The following is a 23,729-nucleotide window of genomic DNA, read 5'->3' on the forward strand; positions in this document are numbered from 1 at the left end:
AGAACTTGTTTATTTTCAAGCTTGCCAGTCCAACCGTCAGAAGACACAGCCAGATATCACTCCCTCTGTCTCTCAGACTCTCTTTTCCGCCCTCCTTACCCCACAGAGGGTCTTAAGGGGTTTAAGTTTGAACACTTTCTTAAGTACGGCGAAACAATTTCCAATGTCAATCAATATTTTCTTCTCTTCTCTAGACGAAGAGTGTGAAAAAACATCTAGGGTGTCCAACCGTCTAGTTGATACCCGAGGCCTCGACACAGTTATCCTCTGTCCACATTCTCCCTCCCCTCCCTCCCTCTCTTCCCCAGCTGGTATTCGCACATGAGTAATGGGATTACCACAGCGAGTGGTGAGGTGGTGGTGGTGGCGGTGGAGGAGGAGGAGGGAAAGGAAAGGGGGTGGCGGAGGGTGACGTTGGAGGACAAGTGAGACGGAGGAAGAGGGGGATCAAGGGGGAAAGGCTGAGATGGCAAAAAAAGAGGGCCACCTGGAAGAAGTAAGGAGAAGACAAATGTGGGAAAGGGTTTGATTTTGGTAAACTATGACATTTATGCACGCACCATACGCGCATATATACATCCCCGACTTCTTTCCTGACAGCTCCAAATTTGCACTGACTGATTTCTCCGATTCAGGGCCACTTAAAGAACTTACTATTTTCATCTGCGAGGCCCTAGACAGAAAAACCGCACTCTCTTTTCTGTTGGATTACCATGGCAATGAGGGAGCTATTCAAGAACAAAAAGCTCCTTTTGCGGTGGGTAAAGTATGGAAAAAGCAAGCGGCCAGTGCCCATATGAAAGTGGGGTGGTGGGAATTGGAAAGAGAGAGTAATGTGAGAGCGGGTAGAAGGCACAGAGAATGTGTGTTATATTAAACCAATGTCTGGCAGGGTGTCAAGCCTGTAATATATACAGAGCGCGAGGAGAAGGGAAAGGGGAGAAAGAGCAAAGGAAGGGAGATCAGTTAATTTAGCTCTGGGGACGTGACATTGATGGACAGGGCCGTGGGGGAGGACTGAGAGGGGAGGGAAAGGAAGAATGTAACCTGTTCAGATGAGGGGAGGAAGAACGTGAGCGAGGCAGGAGGGGTGTTCATGAAGGTGCAAGTGTCAGGCTGGAAAAGAGAGAGAGGTATGCCTGGCTGTGTGACAGTAGCTATATTGAGCACAGCGTGTGTGTTGACACTGTCTCCTGTATCTCACTGAGGAACAAACTCTTCCTATTGGCACAGTGCTGAGCTTCCTCTTCCCCTCTTTACTCCTCTCTACCCCTCAGTGACCCAAGTGCACGCTCTCTTCCTCCCATCCATACTCTTTCAACTCATGTAAATATATTCTCCGTCGCTCTCCTGGCTCTCTGTTTCCACTGCAGTTCATTCGCTTCGAACTCACTGTACATTTCGGTCCTCTTCCTCTTTCTGTGTCCGTTGCATTCAGTTATGCTTTATTTGCATGAATAAGAGGCTGCCATTATTGCAAGAGCAACAATTAAGCACTCAGTAGAGCACAGACCTTTGTCAAGGCCCATTTTCCAAGGTCACTGCTTTTTCAGTCAAGACCGTGGTGACAAGAGGAGGGAGCAGTAACAGTAAGTGCTGAAACAATTACTTGATTCATTCATCAGTTCATCAACAGAAAATTACTTTAATTTGCAATAATGTATTAGTTTTTATTATTTAAGGTGGCTGGAATAAAACATGACTGCTTTTTGCTTGTATGTGACAGAGGAATCTTACCTTTAAGGAGCTTTTTGAGCAACTTTCAGCTCACTGTTTTGGTTTTCTGGCCTGGAACTTGACTGTTTTGGTTCAAAGTCACCGTAAGCGTGGTTTCATTTTCAGCAAAAAGACTTACAGATAACGAGTTTGGAAATGTACTTATTTGAAAGTGTGGCCCGATGCTAGATAAAGGTCAGAGAGTCAAAAAAAAAGAAAGAAAAAAGTTTAATTTAAATGTGATGCCAGTTTCAGTCAGTTTCCAGGTATCTTAGTTACAAACAGATGGAGGCAGGTGACCGCAACCTTCACTGCTGTGTGGAGAATTAAATGAAAAAATTCTAACAGCAACAACATAAAACGAAAGACGAGAACACAAAGAGTCTCACAAAGATTCAATGACAAAAAATAAATAATAAGAATAAAGTTTATTTGAAATTCCTCACCTCTCATCCCGCACAGTACAAATATTCCTGACTCTGTTACCCTCTCTCATCCATATTTGTCACAGCAAGTCCAGAATTAGATTAGGTTTCTGGATCACTTCCTGTCTTGTGTGTGTGTATGTGTGTGTGTGTGTGTGTGTGGTATGTACTGTATGTGCAGAAGAGGTCAGATCCAGTGACAGCCTCAGCTTCCCTCCCCCTTCTCTCTCTCTCATCCTCAATTAGTCATCCTCACACTGGGCTAAGTCTGGGTCACTCACCCGCTCTTCAGATCCCAGAGGTGCTTGGCCACTAGCCACCCACCCAATACCACACGCTCATCACATACAGAGAATAGCCCTGAGCCCTGGACAGATGCCCTTGCAGCCACATAACACCCAGAGGCTTGTTTCAAACATGAGTTCACATGTTCAACTGGGGGTGGAATGTAATAGCAGATGACGTTCAGTGGTACATTCATACGCTCTATTACAAGTGACATTTGGGGATATTTTTAAAGTTGAAATCCAACATTTTAATCAAAACAGGTCGTCCTCACACCCTCTCACTGACACATACTGAGCAGCTCATAAATACACACGCACATACACGCACACACACACACACACAAACACTACCCCCTCTTTCACCCAGAGGACGATCCAGCAGAATCCGGCAGAATCCGTCTCCTTGGCTGGTACCCTCGCCCCTCCCATTATCATCAGCTGGGCATGGAGACAGCAGGCCTGTAGGTGGTTCAGCTATGTGTCATACATTACATGCCAGTGCAGGGGAGGAGGACTGACACAGAGCATGTGTTACACTTGCTCAGTTTGATGTGCTCTGCCCTCGCACAGGCACCACTGTGGGTGGCATAGCTATGTGTCATAATCACCATCATCCTTTGCTTTGTCGGATTTCTCCTCATATATGCGTGTCTGTGTGTATGTGTGTGTATGTGTGTGTGTGTTTGTTTTTGCGTTGCTATACTGTAGGTCCCTTTGTGGAGGTGCCGCGCAGTGGGCTCATTCACAGTGTGGGAGCTGTTGTTCCACAGTGGCACTGATTCATTTTTTTCTGACCTGTGTGTGTATTGTGGCAGTTTGACGGCTCATGTTTTACAGCATGCAAGTCCTAAACTAATTATCTTTGTGTTCTAACTGGATTCCCTGTGCACACTATATGTTCAGTACAGTGTATTGGACAATATAGACAATCGAATAATCCATATTTTGGAAAGGATCATGATAACTTGATAACTCTATGTGGTGACAGTGAAGAGTGGTTAGCCCTAGAAAAATAAGATATCTTGGTCAAATTAAGCATTTTTGTATTATTATTATTATTATTAGGCTATCAAGTGCTAATGCAAAGCAAAAATTCAGTATCAACTTTGTTGGACTAACAGAGAGCCTACACCTATTGACTTGTTTGTCATTTGTTGAGAACCATTGAGCCAATTACATCCAGATTTGTTTCCTTTTTGAACCAATCACAAACAACAAAACTTTAACTTGAACTTCTTTGTCAAACATCATCTAGCTTCCTGCTAGGCACTGATGCCATCTTGAGGAAAGACCCAATTAATCCAGCACCAGACAGACAGACAGACATTTTTCTCCATTGTCGTTACTCTTTTCTTGCACACACACCGTGTTAGAGAGTGACAAAAAACCTAGATAACGAGCAGATTGCCAGTCATCTTATAACAATATAAAGAGATATAAAAATGGCGCTTTAGGCAGAGAAGATCTCACAAAAGTTTCTTTTACTATAATAAATTTCCCAAGTTTACCCTTGCTGTTGCTATAGAGATGGCAGTTGATCATCCACCACTTTTGTCTGCAATGAAATGTATGTAACTACTGAGTGGATTGCTAAGAAATTGGGTTCTGACATCCGTGGTCATCCAAAGAGGATGAATTGTAAAAATGTTTGCGATCCCTTGACTTGAAATGGTAGCATACTAGCACACCAAACTAAGATTGTAAAGACTCTAAACATTATAACTGCTAAATATCAGAATGATGGCACTGTCATTGTGAGCATGTTAACATGGTGACATTATCATTTGGCTCAAAGCACCACTGTGAGCACCACTGTGTCTCTGTGCAGCCTTGCAGAGCCGCAAGCATGGTTATTAACTCTTGTTTTCAGACTGCACAGTGTCAGGGTCACAGTGTCTTAAAATATTCAGTCTGTACAGCTGGTTGAAGTCCAATTAGTCTAAATGGATGGAAACAAAAATATCATTGTGCCTCGTGCCTAAAAGCTGGAGCTGCTGTTGTACTTGCATGTAAAATATATAATTAAGTTTTTTAATTAATTGTCACGTGATCATCATTTTGTACATTCCTTTTTTTGTGTCAAAACTGTTTTATTGTTCACTCTAGTTGCCAAACAGGTCTGTAGTCAGAGCATCCTGGTTATTACTGAGGAGATTTAAATCAGCGAAGCAAATGAAAGCCATTATCTGCAAGACTGTGGGGAAAAGAGGAGGTGTGTGAGTGTTTTGGAGGGTTTCTCTGGGCAGTGGGAGCTCTGGGTGATGTGTCATTCAAGGGGGCGGATGGCATCCCTGCTGTGTCCGCTGTTGCTGTGTGCGTTGTGTGTGTTTTTCTGAGTGACGTTCAGATCCCATAAAACTGTTGTGATGAAGGAATGGAGGAGGCACTTGTGCTAAATGACTGTCACATCCCTTTCTCTGCTAAAGCGCTCTGATGTTAATTTTTGTGAAGTGTCGTCATCCTGCCTTCATTCAGGTTTTTTGGCGTTTTATTGACAAGTGGAAGACAGAGGGAATGACAGAAAAGATGAGAGGAGGCGGATAAGAGAACAGAGCCACTGAAACATACAACATATCCACCGCCTCACTGCTGCATATTTACGTGACGCTGATTAGACCATTGTTTTAGATTCACCCCGAAGCACTAAATTGTAAACACTTCATTGAAATTGAATAGATGACAGGAACCCAAAGAGCAGAACACAGCATAAAATGAGAATTCACTGCTTTAATACTAAAGCTTTAGGACCTTCACGTCTTTATTTTTTCTTCAGGTATAGATATTTAACCACACATACCTTGAAGTGACTGTGATTGGCAAGACAAGGCCAAATATAACTTCAGTCTAACAAAAAAAAAAAATAGCTGATACATGAATGGAAAATGTATTGTACAGTTTCTTTTTCTATTGCCATGATGGAGGAAAAGAGAAAGAACGATCCTTCATAATTCTTGTAAGCAGAACAAAATGTGGTCAAAGGAAAGAAAAACAGTGACTCTGTCCTCGTCTTAGACTCTTATTGATTTGTACTTTATAGTAATAACTGCAGTGGCTGAGAATGTATAACCATAAAGAGTAATCTAACGACAGACTGTTAAGCTGTGTTTCTGAGCAAAGACAAGATATTTATGGGGTATTAAAGGACCCGTGTGTAGGATTCCGTCTTATATAGCAGTGTAGTTGGTGTTTGCAACCCCACTGTCTCACTCTTTCCTTCACGAAAGGAAAAAACAGGAATGGTGGCGGTGAGTCGTGAGTCGTCAGTGTTTAGTTTGTCTGTTCTGTGCAACTGTAATAATCGACCCGCTGTATCTAGCTTATTTTCATGTGATTATACACTGATGAAAACATAGCTATGCATATTATATTCCATTGCCGCCATATTCCGTCAATACAGCACTCTCAACCTTTAAGTCAAGTCTATTTTCAATATGTGAATAAGTGAATACAATAATATTAGCCTTTATTCGATAGTGACAGGAGTGATACCGATAGAAAACATGGGAAGAGATAGAGGTGCATGACATTCATCATTTATTTATTAATCAAATGAATAAAAAAAAACAGCCTCTGTATCCATCTTATCAAGTAGGAAATGTGAAAATAATTAATGAATTAAAATGGCAATTAAAATGTCTGTTATGAACCCCTTCATAAATGGCCGATGGTTGTTAACTTCAAGAGGCAATTTACAAATCAGAGCTTGAGAATTATCCACACGAACCGAAATGAACCAAAATGAATGTCAGTACGTGAGACTTGTCCTTCCTGAATAAATCTTTTAGTTAGCACTTTTTACATTTTACAACGGTACTGTTTACTATTCTAGTGTATGTGTGGCTTTGACAGGCTGGAGGTCGACAACTGGAGGAGACAATAGCTTATGCTGACACACACACACACACACACACACACTGTAACCTACAGAACACACACACACTCTATCATACGGAACAAAAATACACACACACACACACATTAACCTACAGAACAAAACTCTCACACACACTGCTGCTCAGGGAGGGAAACCAGATCTGTCTAGTGGCACTTCACCGCTGGCACTGTCTCTCACTGGCACCAATAACACACACACACACACACACACACACAGACGCGTGCATGCACGCACACACACACACACACACTGGCAGTGTTCCTGGTTAAACTGACAGCTGGCGTTCTGTCTTCTCATACCACTGACACAGCGAGGCCTTATTCGTAGCCAATTCCACCTTTACTGGGGTTCTTCCAAAGCCAGAAGAATTGTGTTAACTGACTCCTCACCTAACCAGATATGTTGCTCTCCAGTTACCCACCTCATGCCATAGTGTGGTTTTACAGTCATGGAGAGTGACTTTACGGGTGTCATTTCTAAGATGATGTCAAACATTTAGTGCTCCGACAATGGCACGCAGAAAGTTATGATGCCCATCAGTACCACAGCAAATAATTTGCTCCCTCATATAATAACTATCTGGAGATACCGTGACATTTTGACTCAGCGCTGTTACATAGCAACAACATTCATTTAATCGAAGACGAGTACTTGTGATTATCTAATTTTGGAACCAAAAAGAAAAATAACAGCTGTTTGGAGAGTACATCTTACTGAAAAGAAGCACCAACATGAATATATGCAGTTAAGTACTGGCTGAAAACTGATGAAGAACTCGAGTAAGTGGACCTTGAGTTAAGAGGTCATGGTCAAAAATGACACTTAAAACTCAATCTGAGGGAAGATTGCAAATTAAAACGGACACATGGTGATTTTTATTGGATGATTTCATATTTTTAGACTTGATATTATTAAATCCATATAGAAAATATTAAACATTTTCGTGTCTGGTCCAAATTTCCTGAGGTGAGGTGAAGGTGGTGGGTGGATTGAAAGGATTTGGACTCCTGCAAAGGCTCTGCTCAGACATTTTCTTTTAAAAAAACACTCATAATCTTACATAAGTAAAAGTACAAAAGTACATACAGCTAAATGTAATTAAAGTATCAAAAATAAAAGTACTCGTAACGCTCAAATTGGCCCCTGTTAGTGTTATATTAATGGATTATTAATAGTGATGCATTAATATGTCATGTATTTAGTTGTTGCAGTAGGTTGAGGTGGAGCTTAATAATGTAGTGGAGTAAAAAGTACAATATTTCCCTTGATTAGGAGAATATTTGGAAGAAATGTACTTCAAATGTGTGCTTAAGTACTTGAGTAAATGTACTCAGTTTGTATTTTAGAGCTATATTAACATGAACAGCAGCTATATCTCCAAAATAGCTTCATTTTGGGAAAGAACAAATGTTACACAGCGATGCGACAACACAGCAACACAGATCTACCCGAGTCACCCTGGTGATAGGATCACATGCTCACCACCGCCGTCCGTGACTCAACTCGGAGGTGGGTGTCTGAAAGCTGTCACACTTACACACTCCAGCATCCTACCTAATCATCCACCTACTGTGCCACACAGCAGGGGGGAGCAGGAGAGAGGGAGAGGGAGACAGACAGACTGAAGGAGAGGGAGTTAACAAGAGAGGAAGGGAGATGAGCCGGAGGAGGAGGAGGAGGAGGAGGAGGAGGAGGAGAACCATGGAGACAACAAAACAGTCAGACAGAGAGACAAACACACACACTTCTGGTTGAGAGGAGAAAGCCAAATGTACGGGATGCTGTTTGTCAATAAACAGATGTCCCCTGACTCAGCTGAGAGAAAATAAATGGAGGGAGAGCTGAAGATGATCTAACTCCTCTTCCCCCCCAACAAGTCTGCTGGGTGAGAACTTATTTCCAGGGTGTGGGGACACAGGATGTGAGATTTTGTTAGTAAGATGAATATCTTTAGGTATTTTCTGATAAATCTGCAAATTGTCTGATCTGTGCAACATCCTACAGCCAAAATCAACATCGTCATATGTCCTGCTTTGTCAACCGACAGTCCAAAACAAAAAGATAGCTAGTTTCCTGCAATGTAAGATGAGGAAAATTGACAAAATCTCACATTTTACAACGTGGAAGCAGCAAATTACTTAAACGATAAAGTGATTTAATAAATAGTTGCTGATTAATTTGCTGTCAATTGACTAATTGATTAATTATTGCAGCTCCAAGTCATAAATAAATAGATAAATAGATAAATAAGCCAACAACAATATATAAGAATAAAACTTGTGCTTGGTCGTGGTGACCTTAATGGTTTTCTACCCATGGCTACTGGTTAAGTGCTTCATCAGTGGTTTGATCCCGGCTCCTTCAGTGTGCATGTCGAAGTGTCCCTGAGCAAGATACTGAATCCCAAATTGCTCCTGATGCCGTGTGAATGTGTATGAATGGTAATCTCCCAAAAGCGGATGAGCAGTTGGCACCTTGTATGGCAGCCGCTGCCATCAGTGTATGAATGTGTGTGTGAATGGGTGAATGAGATATGAAGTGTAAAAGCTCCTTGAGTGGTCTGAAGACTAGAAAGGCGTTATATAAGTACAGTCCATTTAGCATCTCAACTACTTTACTTTTTTAACCAACAGCGGTTTTGATTTCTTGAAGTTGAGTATGGATTAAAGTATCACAAGTGTCATGAAAATAGTTTTAAGTGATTTGATATCCATTTAAAAGCAGAAATAAATACATTCAAATTAGTTTTTAATTGATTGACAAATTTATCCATAGATAAATTTAATAAATTAGTAAACATTTTATTTGTTGAAGTAACAAAAAGATTTATTTATTAGTAAATAGGTATTTAGATATTTATTATAAAAAAAAAATCCCTGATTAAGATCCATACTCTTGATTACGTTTGTGAATTCTGTGATTATTTCTCCTTAAAAACTATATTTGCATTTTGAAACGATTTATCAAGGTATTCATTACATATTTAAAATAAAATGAATGAATTGTATTCTTTAATTTGACATATTTATTTATAGATTAATTAACCCATCTGTAAAATTCCTGCTTTTTATTGTCTAATTTAATATGATATTATTACGTATATATTACATATGTTTTCTTGACACTCGTGGTCCTCCATAACTCAGAGGGTCAAAGAGCAACAGATGAGTCAGTGAGAGTCGGTAGCTGACGTCGCCTCCATTGAGGAAATATATTAAGTCTAACAGCTCCCTCCTCTGGTTAAAAAGCAACATTGCTCGTTGAGTTACATTTCCTGATCTGAAGATGATGTTTCAACCAAACCTCCAGGTGAAACCTGAGGTTCAAAATGAAAGATCTGGATGAAAGAGAAACAAGACGAGAGGCACGGGGGAGGATCATCTGTACAGTTTTTGTCTCCTGTTTTATTTGGATGAATGAAACACTTTCAGTTACAAAAATGACTTAAAATGAACAACACTGTACAATGAACAAGTAGAGTTATTTTTCTTCTTTTTTTTGGTTTTCAAGATAAATACACTAAAAGGCTAACTTGCTACCACAAGGAGAAGAAGGGGGGGGACAGAAAGGGAAATGGGGATTGGGATGTGGGGAGGCTTGGGAGGGGGGGGGGGGGCTGCTCACAGGATGGAAGACACATAGGGACGAATGATGATGATACAAACATACCTGCACGCACACTCACTCACACACACACACACACTCTCACTCTATAAGGGAACAAGATGACTGTTGTGACAGGGGGAATTAAAGCTACATGTATTAGGAAGTTGGCAAACAGTACGTTACGGTTGACAGTGCACGTCATGTGTGGAGCAATCTTTTTGTCTTTTTTTTTTTTTTGTCTGCTGCAGCAAACCACACCTTTCCAGAAACCCCACCCTGTCACGCACACACTCTTACCTGCACACAGGTGGAAATGCAATAGACTGAAGCCCTCCCCTCTTTAACAGCTAATAACAAGAAACCACTTTCCAGGGAAAATCTTAAACTTCCCCCCTCGTCAATGTTTGACAGCTCACTCTTACACACACACACACACACACACACACACAGGCATAGACAAACATCCAGGGGCAAAGGTCAGACAGGTAGACGTTAGGACCAAACATCGGGTAAACCAAATGAAAAGGGGGAGGGCAGAGGGATGGGAGGGTGAGAGAGAGAGAGAGAGGGCTGATGGGAGTTAAGCAGTACTCTCTGGCAGCACGAGCAGAAAGGACAAGAACTTAAGAAGGATCAGAACAGCTACAAAGATACCAAGAGAAACTTCATTATCATCATCATCATCATCGTCGTCGTCATCGTCGTCATCATGATCATCATAATTATGAGAAGCTTAAGATTATTTTTCCAATGACAAATACTTAAAAATATACATTTCATCATCATCATCTTAATTATCATCATTATTATCATTATTATTATTCCCCTTTGGATAGCTGAGGTTAATGCTTCAAAGACCGGCTCGCTAGGTGACGGAGGAGTTAAAGGAGAGCAGGCAGGAGGGAATGGATAGATAGAGAGGGAGAGAGAGAGAGAGAAAGAGGTGAAGGATGCAGTGGAGGCTTTGTGTTGAAGAGAAGGTCAAGTTAGAGCTCTTTGGTTTTATTCTTTAACATCTGACTCACTTTGCTGTGTTTGCTGGAGAAACCTTTGGACTAAAGCTGTATTGTAGAAGAGAGAAAGAGGAAAGGTATGAAAGAGAGGAAGAGTGTGTACGTGAGGATGAGAGTGGGTGGAGGAAGAAGTAGCAGATTGTTTCTTGATGTTTTCTTTCTTTGCTCGCTTTGTCTCTCTCTCCAACAATTACATCTCTCATGCCTGCGTGTCAAGAGACATTTACTCTCCAACAGTTCAAGCTTATATTTCAAAGGAATAGTTCAACATTTTGGGAAAAATACACTCCCTCGCTTTCTTGCCAAGAGTTAAATGAGAATATCGATGCCAAGTTCACATCTGTGTGGTAAATATGAAGCTACAGCCAACCAGAGATGGTTAGTTTAGCATCAAAAGTGGAATCGAGGAGGAAACAGCTCACTTGGCTCTGTCCAAATGAGGCGGAAGTTATGAATCACTTTGCTGATTTAAATAGTTTCGTTCAGTTCAAAGATTCATAGTCACTGACTAAGTTCACAGTTTCTAACCCTAAGTGAATACATAACAGTTCAGATACACTTCAGGGTGTGCACAAACACATCACCTTTCATAACCTTCATTTCAGTACTAAGTTTGTTGCTGGTTAAAATCTCAGTTCAGAGCAAATCTAGTCCTAAACAATCTCTCTTTTAAGGTTAATAGCTCAGCAGTTAGTTATCAAATCACAATAGTTTATGTGGCTTTCAGTAAGTTTTTAACCACACACTAACGTACTGAGGCTGAGCTGAAAACAGTACTCTCGGTCACCAGTGAGTGGAGCTCCACAACTAAAAGCTACTGATTTGCTATACGATTTAGTTTGAATATGATGTTAAAGATTCATTACACGTGTCCCGTGGTAACAAAATCCACCTATCAGCACCTCTAATGCTCAGTAATTTAGACGTTACATAGTTTGTCCACACTGGATGAAGTGTAAAACCAACAATTTGTGGTTGCGTGAGGAGTTAAGTACTGGAACTTTTTCCAGCCTCAGTGACGTCCTGTTGTTTCCACTGTAGCTTCATATTTACCTTACATATGTAAGAGTGGTATCAGTCTTCATTTCCCATAAAGGCTCCTGTGAAGCCTCTTTTATAGATGCTGTTGTAAAGTTACATATTTGAGGATGTCTGCTTTGCTTGTGGAGACAATGTGATCGTGTGGAGAGAGAAGTGTTAATGGAGGAAAGTGGAGTTTCTGAACACTTGGGTGGACATCAGGATTTAAGGGAGCGTGTAAATTGTGCAGGATCCCATGGCAGGGCATTAACTTTGGTATCATTCACTAAGGGGGTATCCCCACCACAGAGATGTACACTTTACATCTGGTCCCTCAAACCCTGAAGTTCACAAAGAAAAAGTGCCTGATCAGAAACACAGCAGCTCTGCATCCATTTCCTCTGAGAGCAAAACAAGAAAATGGACTCTCGGGGAGTTGATTTGATCACATGCACACGTCTTCCTCTAACCTCCAAACATCTCAACACACAGAGTCATGAAAAGTGTCTGTATGTGTCACCTAGCAACCCCGGTCTCAGCCGTTCCCGAGTTACCTGCCCTGCAGCGCTCCCTGATACAAGTGGACATCAACGGGTCAATATGCCCCCTCATCAGGCAATGAAGACCTAAAGGCGAGAGAGGGCTCGGCGACCTTGGTGATAAAGTTGCTCGGAGGCACGGCAGCTTTTTTAAGCTAAAAACTTGATCCAGATTTGATCCTAGATCTGTGCCAAGGAGCAGCTTTATTAAACCCACAGTCCGTGTTCGACAGGGAGGAAGCAGTGATGGTCAGATATGAGGAGAGGGCTGTGTTCAAAGCTCAACACAGACAGCGGGGGGTGTTTTTCAGGGGGAAATGGTGTGTGTGTGTGTGTGTGTGGGTGTAGACCAGAGCATGAACCAGAACAGCCTTTTGACCTTAAATAGCACCTTCTGAATCCCATGGAGAAAAAACTGCAATCTATTCAATGATCTGTTACTTCCCAGATCAATCACACACCTCTGTTTACCTCCATTAGAACGACGACCTTTGACCTTTGACTTAGCCGTACTGTGTCTGCTCCCGGCCACACAAACACACACCTGTCCACACGTACCATCCCGGTACCCTGATCCCCACTTGAACCCCGCATTTTAAAGCATTCATCTATTTGGTTTATCATCAAAGAATATGAGGTATATGATGAACTATCTCTCTTTTACATCCTACAGTTGGATGAAGAAAAACGTTTTAAACCAACTTATAGAAAAGTGGAAACAAACAAAAAGAGATTTTAAAAAAAGAGAAAAAACTGGTAAAGAGACAAAGTGAGAAGTGAGAGGGCAATTTACGGCTGGGATTCCAAAAATCACCCTGTTCTCTCTTGCCTCCTCCTTTCCTCTCTATCATGTAAAAAATTTCAGCCTGTGCCCCATTTGATCTTCTTCTTTTGTGTTTTTTGGTTGTGTAGCTGTAAAGCTTTCAGTGTGTTCTCCCTGTGGAGACAATATAAAGAAAAGAAGCAGCACTGTGTCTCAGAGAACACCTCAGGCTGTAACTCAGGCAGTTTTTCCACACACAAATCCTATTTATGCTTTCAACAAGATTCCAACTTTCCTTTTTTGTCTTATTATCAGGAGACACAAAGGCATGTGTCTGTCCAGAGAGTCTAAACCAAATTACATTTTTTTTTTCTATTGAAAACTCCTGTAAATTATGAAGCGTTCTTCAAACACAGTGCTGCCTCTCAGTACCATGAGCTCTCCCCTCCCCTTTAAGAGGAGCGTCGTCTCAGTGAAGAAGAGAATATCTTCATGGCTGCCCATCTAAATCAGCCATATTCTCTTATAAAGTCCCTACGTGGGGGACAGTGGTTGCATTTCTGGTATTATTTGGTTTAAAGAAGTAAGAAAAAACTTCAGCAAGGGGGCAAAACAAAAAACCATCACAAATACATCCCAGAATATGAAAAAAGCACCTCTAGAAATAAATTAACAAATAAATAGCAAGGCAAATAAAAGGATAACAAGCAAATAAATCAACCCTAACCCTGAATAAATAGTACAATCAAAAAGTCTAAATCATCTTAATAAGGAGAAATAAAAAAAGTCCAAAGAGAGATAGTTAAAATTTTTGGTCTAAAATCAAGTTATTATCATCAATGTTTTTAGGATCTTTTTTTTTCTCAAAGTCTTTTTTGTAAGTTTTTTCTTTTTAATACATTAGCGATAAGTAAGCAGTAGAACATAGATCTTTTTTCTACAAAATCTATAGAAGCACTAACAGATACATTCCGTCTAAGAGTCAATGTGGAGAAAAGGTTTCACCTTTATGGTGCAAACCCCACATCTAAAGTTTGGTTCGTGAAACGATTCTCATGTGTCGACTGTGTTTTTCTTTTCTTTTTTCTGGCGTGGATCAAACCAAATATTCTTTGGATATGTTTACGTCCAACTTTCAAACCCGTCAACTTGACTGAGGCCGCTGCTGGGTGTATTATTCTGTATCTGGGGTCAAAATGAATGACAAGACATCATTGCAGACCCTATACATTTAACCATTTGGCCTCCCATAAACACTTACATACAGAAAAAACACATAGTTTCACCTCAGGCAAATTGACCATTTCTGTGCCCTCATGCAGAGAAGGCAGTTCCTGCTCCTCGCTACTGTGTTTGGTTTGGTTCAGTATTTGGTTTTCAGGTTTGCTATTCAACTTTTTGGCTTTTTATGTGTTGTTTTTTTTTCTTCTGCCCAGACAGTCTGTTTCTTTATCTAATAAAAATCTGGAAGCTAAATTTTCACAGTATTTTTTCCAACCACCTGATAAAAATCTCTAGCACGACTACGAAAAAAATAAGGAGCTCTTGTAGTAAGTAAGCGAGTACGTTATTCCAAATGAGTAGTAAGCACTAAAGTACAGTACATAAAACGGCATCAAGAGACACAGCAGAGATAAAACAATCAGAACCAACCAACAGAAAAATAAAAACAGATTTTTTTTTTTTTAGAAGATTTCAGTTCAGTGAGGTCATTTGCGTTTAGCTCCATCCAGGACCAGAGAGCTGAGCTGGAGAGAGTGTGAGGCAGAGGAGGGGAGGAATTGTCTGTCCTTCTTTTGCTCGCCTGTCTATCTATCCATCCCTCCATCCATGCTACACAGTTTCAGAGTGGGGCAAATGCTGCAGCCCTAAAGCTAACAGACAGACAGACAGACAGAGAGACAGACAGAGAGAGAGATGCGACGACTTCACTTCTTTCATCACCTGCACTTTGTCCTCCTCCCCTCCTCCCTCCAGCCACATTTGGTAAGGGTTCTTTTTGGTTTGCTTCTGTCATTCCTTGGGTTGTGTGTGTGGGTTTTTTTTTGGTTTGGGTTTATTTTTGGTATCCTCTTACAAAAAGTGTGACGCCTGCTCCCCTCAATACAGTGTGTCCCTCCTTCGCCTGTCCCAGTATACCCTTCATTCTGGGGGTTCGGAGTAAAGGAACAGTTTCCTAAATAAAGCTTCCCCCGTTGGGTTTTTTTTTTTTTTTTTTTGTGGACGGGCCAAGTGGAGGGGATAACACCAGGGGGCTTCCAGTGGTAATGTCCTGTTCTGAGTCACCCCCTCCTCCCCTCTGTGTCTTTATTGTGTTCATATGTCTTGGCTGAGGCTCTTCAAGAAGAGCGGCCTTGAGAATGCTTTGGTTTCCATTTAAGAATTAATGGCAGTCTGAGGTGGAAAATGACATGAAATGTGATTGATGGAGTGATGAATGAAACAGACAAATATCAGTAAACATGTCTAGACAGACAGGTGTCGGGGGCGTCTATGCTGATTGACGAGGCAGGAATGAGAGCCGGCTGTGACTAAACTTGGCTTTATTGACTTATTTAGCCTTCAGTCTCAACAGTTATTACTTTAAATCTTCAATCACAGCCCTATTTCATACTTTCAAAATGGTCACCACTCTTAACAAACGTCATTTACAATGTGTGAAGTTCCCAGGGCATGTTCATTTAGCCATGGAGTCACTGATAATGGGTTATCTTAAAGAGTGAGGAAAAGAGTGGTCTGATTAAGAGCACAAAAAGTCACATGTTTAGGTCTTAATAAATTCATTCACACCTTGAAATCAACTCGCAGTGTGCCAACCCTCTGTTTTGGATCTATGGCACTTGGTGAAGACTTAAACAAGCATCTTTTCACCTTTCGTCGTCTCTGTTCCTGCAGAATAGTCACATTAAAAACAAACACACAAAAAAAAAAATGCACGTTGACAACACAGATGCATACGATGAAGACAATGATGATGACACTGATGATGATGATTCAAATCCCAAACGCTAAACACTAACACTAGGCTGCGACAATAAATAGGAGCTAGATTGTAAAATGACACTAATAAATAATTGAAAAAAACAAAAAAACAACTGTACTTCTCAAAGTGTAAAAAATAGATACTGAATAACAAGCCTCTGAAATAATAAAAAAGGAAAGAGGAAAGCTATCCTATGCTCTTAGAACCAGAGGTAGGTAAAGAGACTAACACATGAGGATACAGCAGAACTGGCAATCGTTCATACATGAGCTCTTGACTCGTTCAGTAACAATCTTTTACAAAATTATCCAAAAAATATCTAGCGTGACAACCTAAGTAGAGACACATGAGCTGACACAGACAGGATGAGTCGATGGCATGACAATCTGGCTCTTGATGTGTGTGTGTGTGTGTGTGTGTGTGTGTGTGTGTGAGAGTGAGTAGCAGTAGCAGTAGAGTCCTGGTCCTGGATAGCTTCAGTATTTACACGTCCTTTGAATAAAGCTTTTCTCTCCGTATTTTTGGTTTTTGGTATTTGGGATTTTGGTATGGTTGTCGTTTTTTTTTTTTTCTTTTCTTTTTTTTGTCATTGTGTATTTCTCCTCCTCTTCCTCCTCAGGTAAATTTTTGGTTTAAACTTATCCTCCCTACTCCTTTTCCTTCAGACCCGCAGCTTTTTCGAAATAATAATTAAAAAAAGGAAAACTTAAGCACAGTCCTCCTCTCCATTTTTTTGTCCTTGCCGCCATTCCTTTGTCACATAGTAAAGTTATCTGTTGTCATTTTTGGTTTATGCGCTCCGACATGCATCTCTGCTGTCTCTTGCATCTCTTCATTAAAGAGTCATTGGTTTGTTTTCCTTTAGAGAGAAAGAGTGGAGAGGCGCCATGTCGATATTACGTGTTATTGACAAAAAGGTCCCACGTTGCCTCCTCCCCATCTGTTTGGATAGATAAAGATTTTTGGTTTCAATCTTCCCTTTTCCCCCCTTCTCCCCTCTTTCACCTCTTTCCCTCCCTCTCTCCTCTTTCATTCTGTGTATTTTTGGCATCGAAAGACTGGGAGAGAAAGAGAGAGAGAGCCATTGCGAGAAAAATAACGGAAGAAGAGCACAAGAGAGAGAAAGAGATAGCTTTGGTGTGAAAGGCGAGGTTCTCTTTTCCTTCTTCCTCCTCCTCTCTGATTGGCCCTTTGGCGTGGTCACTCAATCTTGGCTCCGCCCAGAGAGGTCGGGCTGTGTGCCATTTCGCTGGAGGAGCAGGAAGAGGCGGGACTGGAGCAAGGGGAAGGGGAGCAAGGGGTCGGGCTGATGCTGCTGGCCGAGGGGAAAGGGGAGGGCTGGGAGGCTTTGGCTACGGCGGCGCTGATGAGTCCAGCCCCGGGGTTCTGGCCCAAGTGGAGGAGGGCAGGGTGGTTCAGGAAGAGTGAGGAAGGGAGGCCCCCTCCCTGACCCCCGGAGGCCCCCAGCATCACCTTACTGCCCCCCTCAAGACTGGAAAGAGGCAGCTGGCCACCACTGGCTGCTAGGGCTGAAAGATGGGGAAGAGAAGAGAAGAGAAATTAAAGGAATATTCCACTTTTATAGAAGTCAGAAATATTTAAATGAGTTGGTGCCTTCTCAGGTAAATGTCTCCTTCCTAGTCCTCTACTTTGAAATGTTGTGTTGTTGTGACGTGTTTAAATTTATGTTTTTGGTTCATCAACTCTCCATCAGGCACTGTCATCTACCACTACTCAAGTTAGTTATTTCTTACGGTAGACAGAGGAAGACAAAGGAAGTGCCTGGACTTGTTGAGGTGGAGAATATCGTCACCACCTCTCTTAAATGGAAAGCACAAGGAGTGGCCATGAAATGCTATGGGGGCAGTTATTCTCTGTTGAGAACAGTTAACCCCCCCCTCAACACTGCGTTGTCGTAATAACTAAATATTGCCTAATATCTGTTGTGAGCTAATCTTATGGGATCAGATACAGCACAGCAACAGGTAAGCTGACATGAGTGGTCTGTTGTTATGGAAACAAGGTGGATGATTGGCTGTGAATGGCGCTTCATGCGGCGCTTCTCTCTCTCTCACACACAAAATGGTACATGTGAACGCAGCCTAATGATATTTCTGATCACAGAGCGACAGAAAAAAAACAAGCATTAATCATGCCTATTACTCAAAGCTCAAAATGTCTTGCGAGCACTGCATTGTGGTCTGTTGTTGAGGCCGTGTTTTGGAGAGAAGAAACCGTTTCTGCCTCCTCGGCGATCGATCTCTTTTGGGGTGTTGTGCATCAAAAGTGGTGTGAAAACGCTGAGTCCAAAATGTGGCTCTTGCTCTGTCACACCAAATCTTGAAATTTAAAGATGTTGGTTTATAACTTTTCATGTCATGTCCGTTACTGGTGTGCATATTAACATGAAAAAAGTGCACGAAACATGCCAAACAACAGGTGTGAATTTTGTCAAATGACCAGTGACATGAAAGGCTAAAGATGAGTGAAACAGCACAGACGCACATACAAAAACTTAGCCCACACATTAACCATTGTCAGTCACACACGGACACTTGATGGGATGGATTGATGGATGTCGACGGCAACATGTGAGAAATAAGTCACTCTCCCTTTCTACAACTCTCTCTGTCCTCGGCTCTCTGCTTCATACCCGTGGATGAGCAAAAACCCTCCACTGCCTATTCATCCATGTCTCCAGCCTGCAGTCTACAAGTGCGATTTGATTCACCTACCATGCATAACAGTATTACTCATCATCACACTTCTCTTTTTAATACATCTCTCCCCACCTTCTCACCCCCACATCATAAAGTATGATTAAAAATTAGCTCTGCTGACGGTGGCCGGGACTGTTTGGTGGCCATTTCGGCTGGATCGTACACTTTTTTTTATTTTTTTTATTTTTTCTGCCCTTTGTTATTCTTATATTGTTCTCAAGTGTAGGATGGTGTGTGAGGGGGAATGTGTCGGTATGTGGCTGAGTTTGAGCATTTATGTGTGTAGGAGTGTATGAGAGACAAAGCTTTGTGTAAGTGTTTGAGAGGAGGGAAATGTATTGCCAATGTACTCTAAAACTCTATTTTTATGTATTCTGCGACCCTGAGACTTCTGGAAATAAAATATAAAGTACACCTTCACATCAACCTTCACCTCTAAATTGTATCCTGCTCATCAGTGGTACTGCTGCTAAGTTTTCTATCTTTTTTCCTTTCACTCTCCTGAAATAAACCCATTTCAGTGACTCCATTTCTCACACACACACCTTGGATAGTGGCCAGGGGATTGTTACCGAGGAGGGCTTGGCTCATCCCTGTGTTAACTCCCATCACAGTGTTCCTGTTGTGTCACACACACACACACACACACACACACACACACACACACACACACACACACGTGTGCAAGCATATATACGAACACAGACAGGCAGAGGAGAAAAAGTGAGAAAAAAAAAGCAGGTTTAGCAGCAAGGACAAGCGGAGGGCAAATTCAGCCCTGCACATATAAAGAGCAGTAGTTTGGTTTAAACAGGTTAGAAAATGCAGAAAGAAGAAGAACAATTCTTGGAAAAATGTTATAAAACAGCTCATTAACTAACATTAATGTTAAAGGATATGAGAAAGCATTGTGCGCTGAACAAAAGTGCATTGTGCTGTGCTGTCCGTATGCGTGTCTCTGTCGTATTCACCTCAAGTTTGCAGCAAAATCGGTGATGTAGTTAGACACGTCACCGTTCTTTTTACCCATACGCCATAAGCTGTGAACACAAGAACCACACACACAAACACACACAGGGTTATAAAGCACTGCTGCACAAGGGAAGCAGTGGCGCCAAATGGCACGTTGGGAATATCAGCGTGCACGTGTGTGTGTGTTAGCACAAAGAATCACTGTGTGTGTGTGTACACTATCAACCATTTAACTGCAAACTGCAGGTGAACCGAGCATGGTGCAGCGCAGCATTCATGGTGAGCATGTTTATGGAAATGTGTGGTTATGTGAATTCGAATGTTTTGTTTATTCAGTACAAACAGTTATAAGATGGCATCTGGCCAGGAACATACTGAGGGTTTTGTTGAATTTTTTCAGGTTTAACAATACCCAACCTCTGAGATTGTTGCTGCAAAGCCAATAAATGGATTGAATTTGTGGATAGGTTTTTTTTTTTTTGTCTTTTAGATGTTCAAAATAAAATATAAACTAAGTCTAAACTCAACTAAATACATCGGAGACAGACAGATTTGTGGTGCTGACAGCAGTGAAAGAGCGATATGCTACTCTCTACGCTACCCGAGCAGTGTAGTAGTAATAAAGTGTGTCCTGTTCATTATCCAGACAGTGTTTCTGAACAGAGATGATGCTCTTTTAACATTTTTCAAAACCCCACAAACCACCTTTTTCCTCCACTGTTTTGGGTTGGAGGCAATAATCTGAGGGCCAGGTTTAACCACTGAACGTTAAGGCTTTGTAAAAAGCCAACCGTCATAGAGAGGGACAGTAATTGTTTTACTACGGGGATTTTCAAACCGCATCTCCTTGAATAGTGCTGAATTAGAAAGGAGGGCTTAAGGGAAAAGTTCAAACCCTGCCAACTTTCTCACGTAGTCAATGGCTGCATGAAGTGGGCGTGTATGTTGTCATTTTTTAAAAGAAATATACGTATTATTGGGCACGTTCCAAATTGAGAAAGACGTGGGGAGAGGGGTTTTTTTAGAGGCATGCTGATAGATATCTTAAAACCTGAGACTAAACGTAACTAAAGGTCTGATGCTTTAAAAACCCAAAATATGCACTGACTATAACCTCTGTACAGCAACTGCAGACATCTCATGGTCTCTTACCCTGTGTTAAGGTTGAGTGTGCTGTGGCTGGGAGTGGCTGGGCTGGCCGTGCTGCGGGGAGGAGGAGGAGGAGTCACCGGGGAGGGTGCGGAGCTGAGGGAAGGGTGGGTGGAGGTGAGGCTGGAAGTCAGGGGGCAGATGGGGGACATGGTGGTCACTGTTGTGCTGCTGAGACTGGTCACGGCCTGCGACAGCTGGCTGGACATCTGGCGGAGAGAAAGAGCGACACGTTCAAGTTTATCATCAACTAGTCATTCAAATCAATGCAGGAAACATGCTGCGACGACTGTGACGACTGTATCCGTGTACAGTCAGTTGATGTCGAGGTTGGATGTTTACCATGTGAGGGCTATAGCAGGGCGGTTTGTGCGTCTGTGGGGCAGTGGGGGGCTGGCTGGGCAGGGGAGGGGTGGCACTGCTGGGGTTGATGCGTTTCTCTTTCTGCCGGCGGTTGCAGAACCAGACCCGGATCACCTCTTTCTCCATGTTGAGCTGCTCGGCGATCAGCAGGATCTCTTCTGAGGTAGGCTTCTGGTTCTGCGGGGGGAGAGGGAGACACATTTTAGACAAAACACAAGCCATAAATCATTTGAATTAACACAAAGATAATGCTGTTACACAATCACTATAACCTATGATAGTGTGTATAAAACATTATCAAGCAGTGAGATCAGTTATTATTAAAATAATCAGTCACACAGTTGTTTTCTACTTGGGCCAGAAAAAAAATTTTTTTAGCGTGACTCTTTAAATCATCTTCTTCAAATTTCTAATGATTTTCTTTCATTTCTTAACAAAACAAATATACTATATAAATATAATAAAGATTATCATCTTACCGTCATGAATGCGCGTTCCAGGGCCACACGTACATTCGTCTCGATGCTGGTTCTCTTCTTTCTACGGCGTCCAGGAAGCCCGTCGAAACCCATATTGGGAGAGGACATGGAGCTGGGGCTGGGCAGGGTGCTGTCAATGGACATGGTCTCTGATGAAGAAAAGACAAACATAAACAAGGCTCAGTCATACAAGCACTTACTTTTTAAACATATCATAGTCTAAGCGTAAAAATAGAAAAGGTGAGAGCTCACCTGCATCATTAAGCCACTTCTCCAGCAGTGGCTTCAGCTTGCACATGTTCTTAAAGCTCAGGTTGAGGGCTTCAAAGCGGGAGATTGTGGTCTGACTGAAGTCATTGCCATACAGCTTCCCCATGGCCAAACCAACATCTCCCTGGTGGTATGATAAAAGAAGAAAGCACAGCTTTAGATAAGCCCAAAGACATAACATGCACATGCACACATGTACTCTAGGTGTCTCTGTCTACCTGTGTGAAGCCCAGTTTGATGCGTCTCTGTTTGAAAGTGCGGGCGAACTGTTCCAGCTCCTCCAGGTCACTGGGCTCCTCGGGGTGAGAGGTCACTGACGGCACCGTGGTCATTCCTGCACCGCCGCTCACCTCCACACTCTTATCACGCTGTAGCGAGATACAGCGTCAGAGGAATGAAATTGAGAGTGAAAGAGAAAGAGAGACGTGTGAAGTGTTTGTCACCGGAGGAGAGACAGGTATTTCCTTTCACACGGACTAAAGCTTGACAGTTTTCTCATACCTGTGCTTGGAGTCCCATTCTAGTTGGAGCAGACAGCAGGCTCCCTTGGTTTTGCTGAGGTAGCGAAATAAGATTTGGTGTCGATAGGAGTCCTGAGAAATAAAAAAAAGAAGCACATTATAAACTATAATAATAAAAAAGTGGATTTTATCTGAACAGCCTCAACTTATTTCTGCCAAAAACACAAAAAACTGTCACAGAAAGAGGCCTGCCCACCTTGCTGGCCCTGCTGCGCCTGTGGGAGGAGGAACTGGGCAGGAGAAGGGAGCGAGTGGCCGGGCACCAACACCAGCTGCTGAAGCTGCAGCAACTGCTGGATATCCTGTTCAATCAAGAGAGAAAAGACAGGTCAGAGAGTGACAAAGACTTTCTGAATTTAAAGGAGTAGATAAAGGGCTCAGTCACGCAAACAATGTGTCAGTATGTTTTCTGTCTCCTGCAGCAGATCTGGATGTGTAGAAAATGTAGACGTAGGAGGGAAAAATGTACTGTATAACGTAAGAGAAAAGAGACGGAAAATGTGTGCATTCATGCAAGGTGGAAAGTGTGAATTGTGACATATACATATAGACGTGCAAAAACAATTGTTCTGTGGCTGGTTCCTTAATCAAGCTGCTCATCAGGAAGTGGCTTTGATTGGCAGTCAGTACCTGGGCGGTGAGCTGGATTGGCTGGGAGAGGGTGAGCTGGGGTGGTGGGACAGGGACACTTTGGGCAGTCTGTTCCTGTGTGCTCTGTCCCTGTCCCTGGGACTGCGACTGGGCCTGCTGCCCTGTTTGTCCCACCTGCTGCTGCTGCTGCTGTTGCTGCTGCTGCTGCTGGGCTTGCTGATTTGCTGCTGCGGCTGCCTGAGCTTGCTGATTGGCTTGGGCGGCTGCGTGGGCAGCATGAGCAGCGTGGGCTGCACTGGACTGCTGCACAGCTGCAGCCAGGAGCTGCGCCTGAGCCTGCTGCAGCAACAACTGCTGCTGTGCCGGCAACAGAGCTGTCAACTGGCGAAGAGAAAAAGCGAGGAGAGGAGAGGAGAG

The 23,729-nt window shown here is 42.3% G+C and overlaps 1 protein-coding gene across 6 annotated transcripts in view; it reads right to left on the reverse strand.

The window, feature by feature from the left end:
• Positions 1–15,790: 15,790 nt before the first annotated feature.
• Positions 15,791–23,729, reverse strand: part of pou2f2b (POU class 2 homeobox 2b) — a 60,095-nt gene continuing 52,156 nt past the window's right edge. For 3 of the 6 annotated variants that reach the window (XM_027289714.1, XM_019261245.2, XM_027289715.1), the window contains exons 6-16: positions 23,352–23,693; positions 22,918–23,023; positions 22,702–22,793; positions 22,419–22,568; positions 22,183–22,324; positions 21,931–22,079; positions 21,431–21,628; positions 21,092–21,297; positions 19,939–20,007; positions 19,513–19,586; positions 15,791–17,776 (exon numbers count right to left, since the gene is read on the reverse strand). In XM_027289714.1, the coding sequence (XP_027145515.1) occupies positions 17,448–17,776; positions 19,513–19,586; positions 19,939–20,007; positions 21,092–21,297; positions 21,431–21,628; positions 21,931–22,079; positions 22,183–22,324; positions 22,419–22,568; positions 22,702–22,793; positions 22,918–23,023; positions 23,352–23,693 (1,857 nt within the window). In that variant the 3' untranslated portion in view covers positions 15,791–17,447. The remainder of the gene's footprint in view (positions 17,777–19,512; positions 19,587–19,938; positions 20,008–21,091; positions 21,298–21,430; positions 21,629–21,930; positions 22,080–22,182; positions 22,325–22,418; positions 22,569–22,701; positions 22,794–22,917; positions 23,024–23,351; positions 23,694–23,729) is intronic. The other 3 variants (XM_027289716.1, XM_027289718.1, XM_027289717.1) reach the window with 2 other exon arrangements.

Source organism: Larimichthys crocea, chromosome XVI (assembly GCF_000972845.2).
Source record: "Larimichthys crocea isolate SSNF chromosome XVI, L_crocea_2.0, whole genome shotgun sequence".
Taxonomy (NCBI): Eukaryota; Metazoa; Chordata; class Actinopteri; family Sciaenidae; genus Larimichthys; species Larimichthys crocea.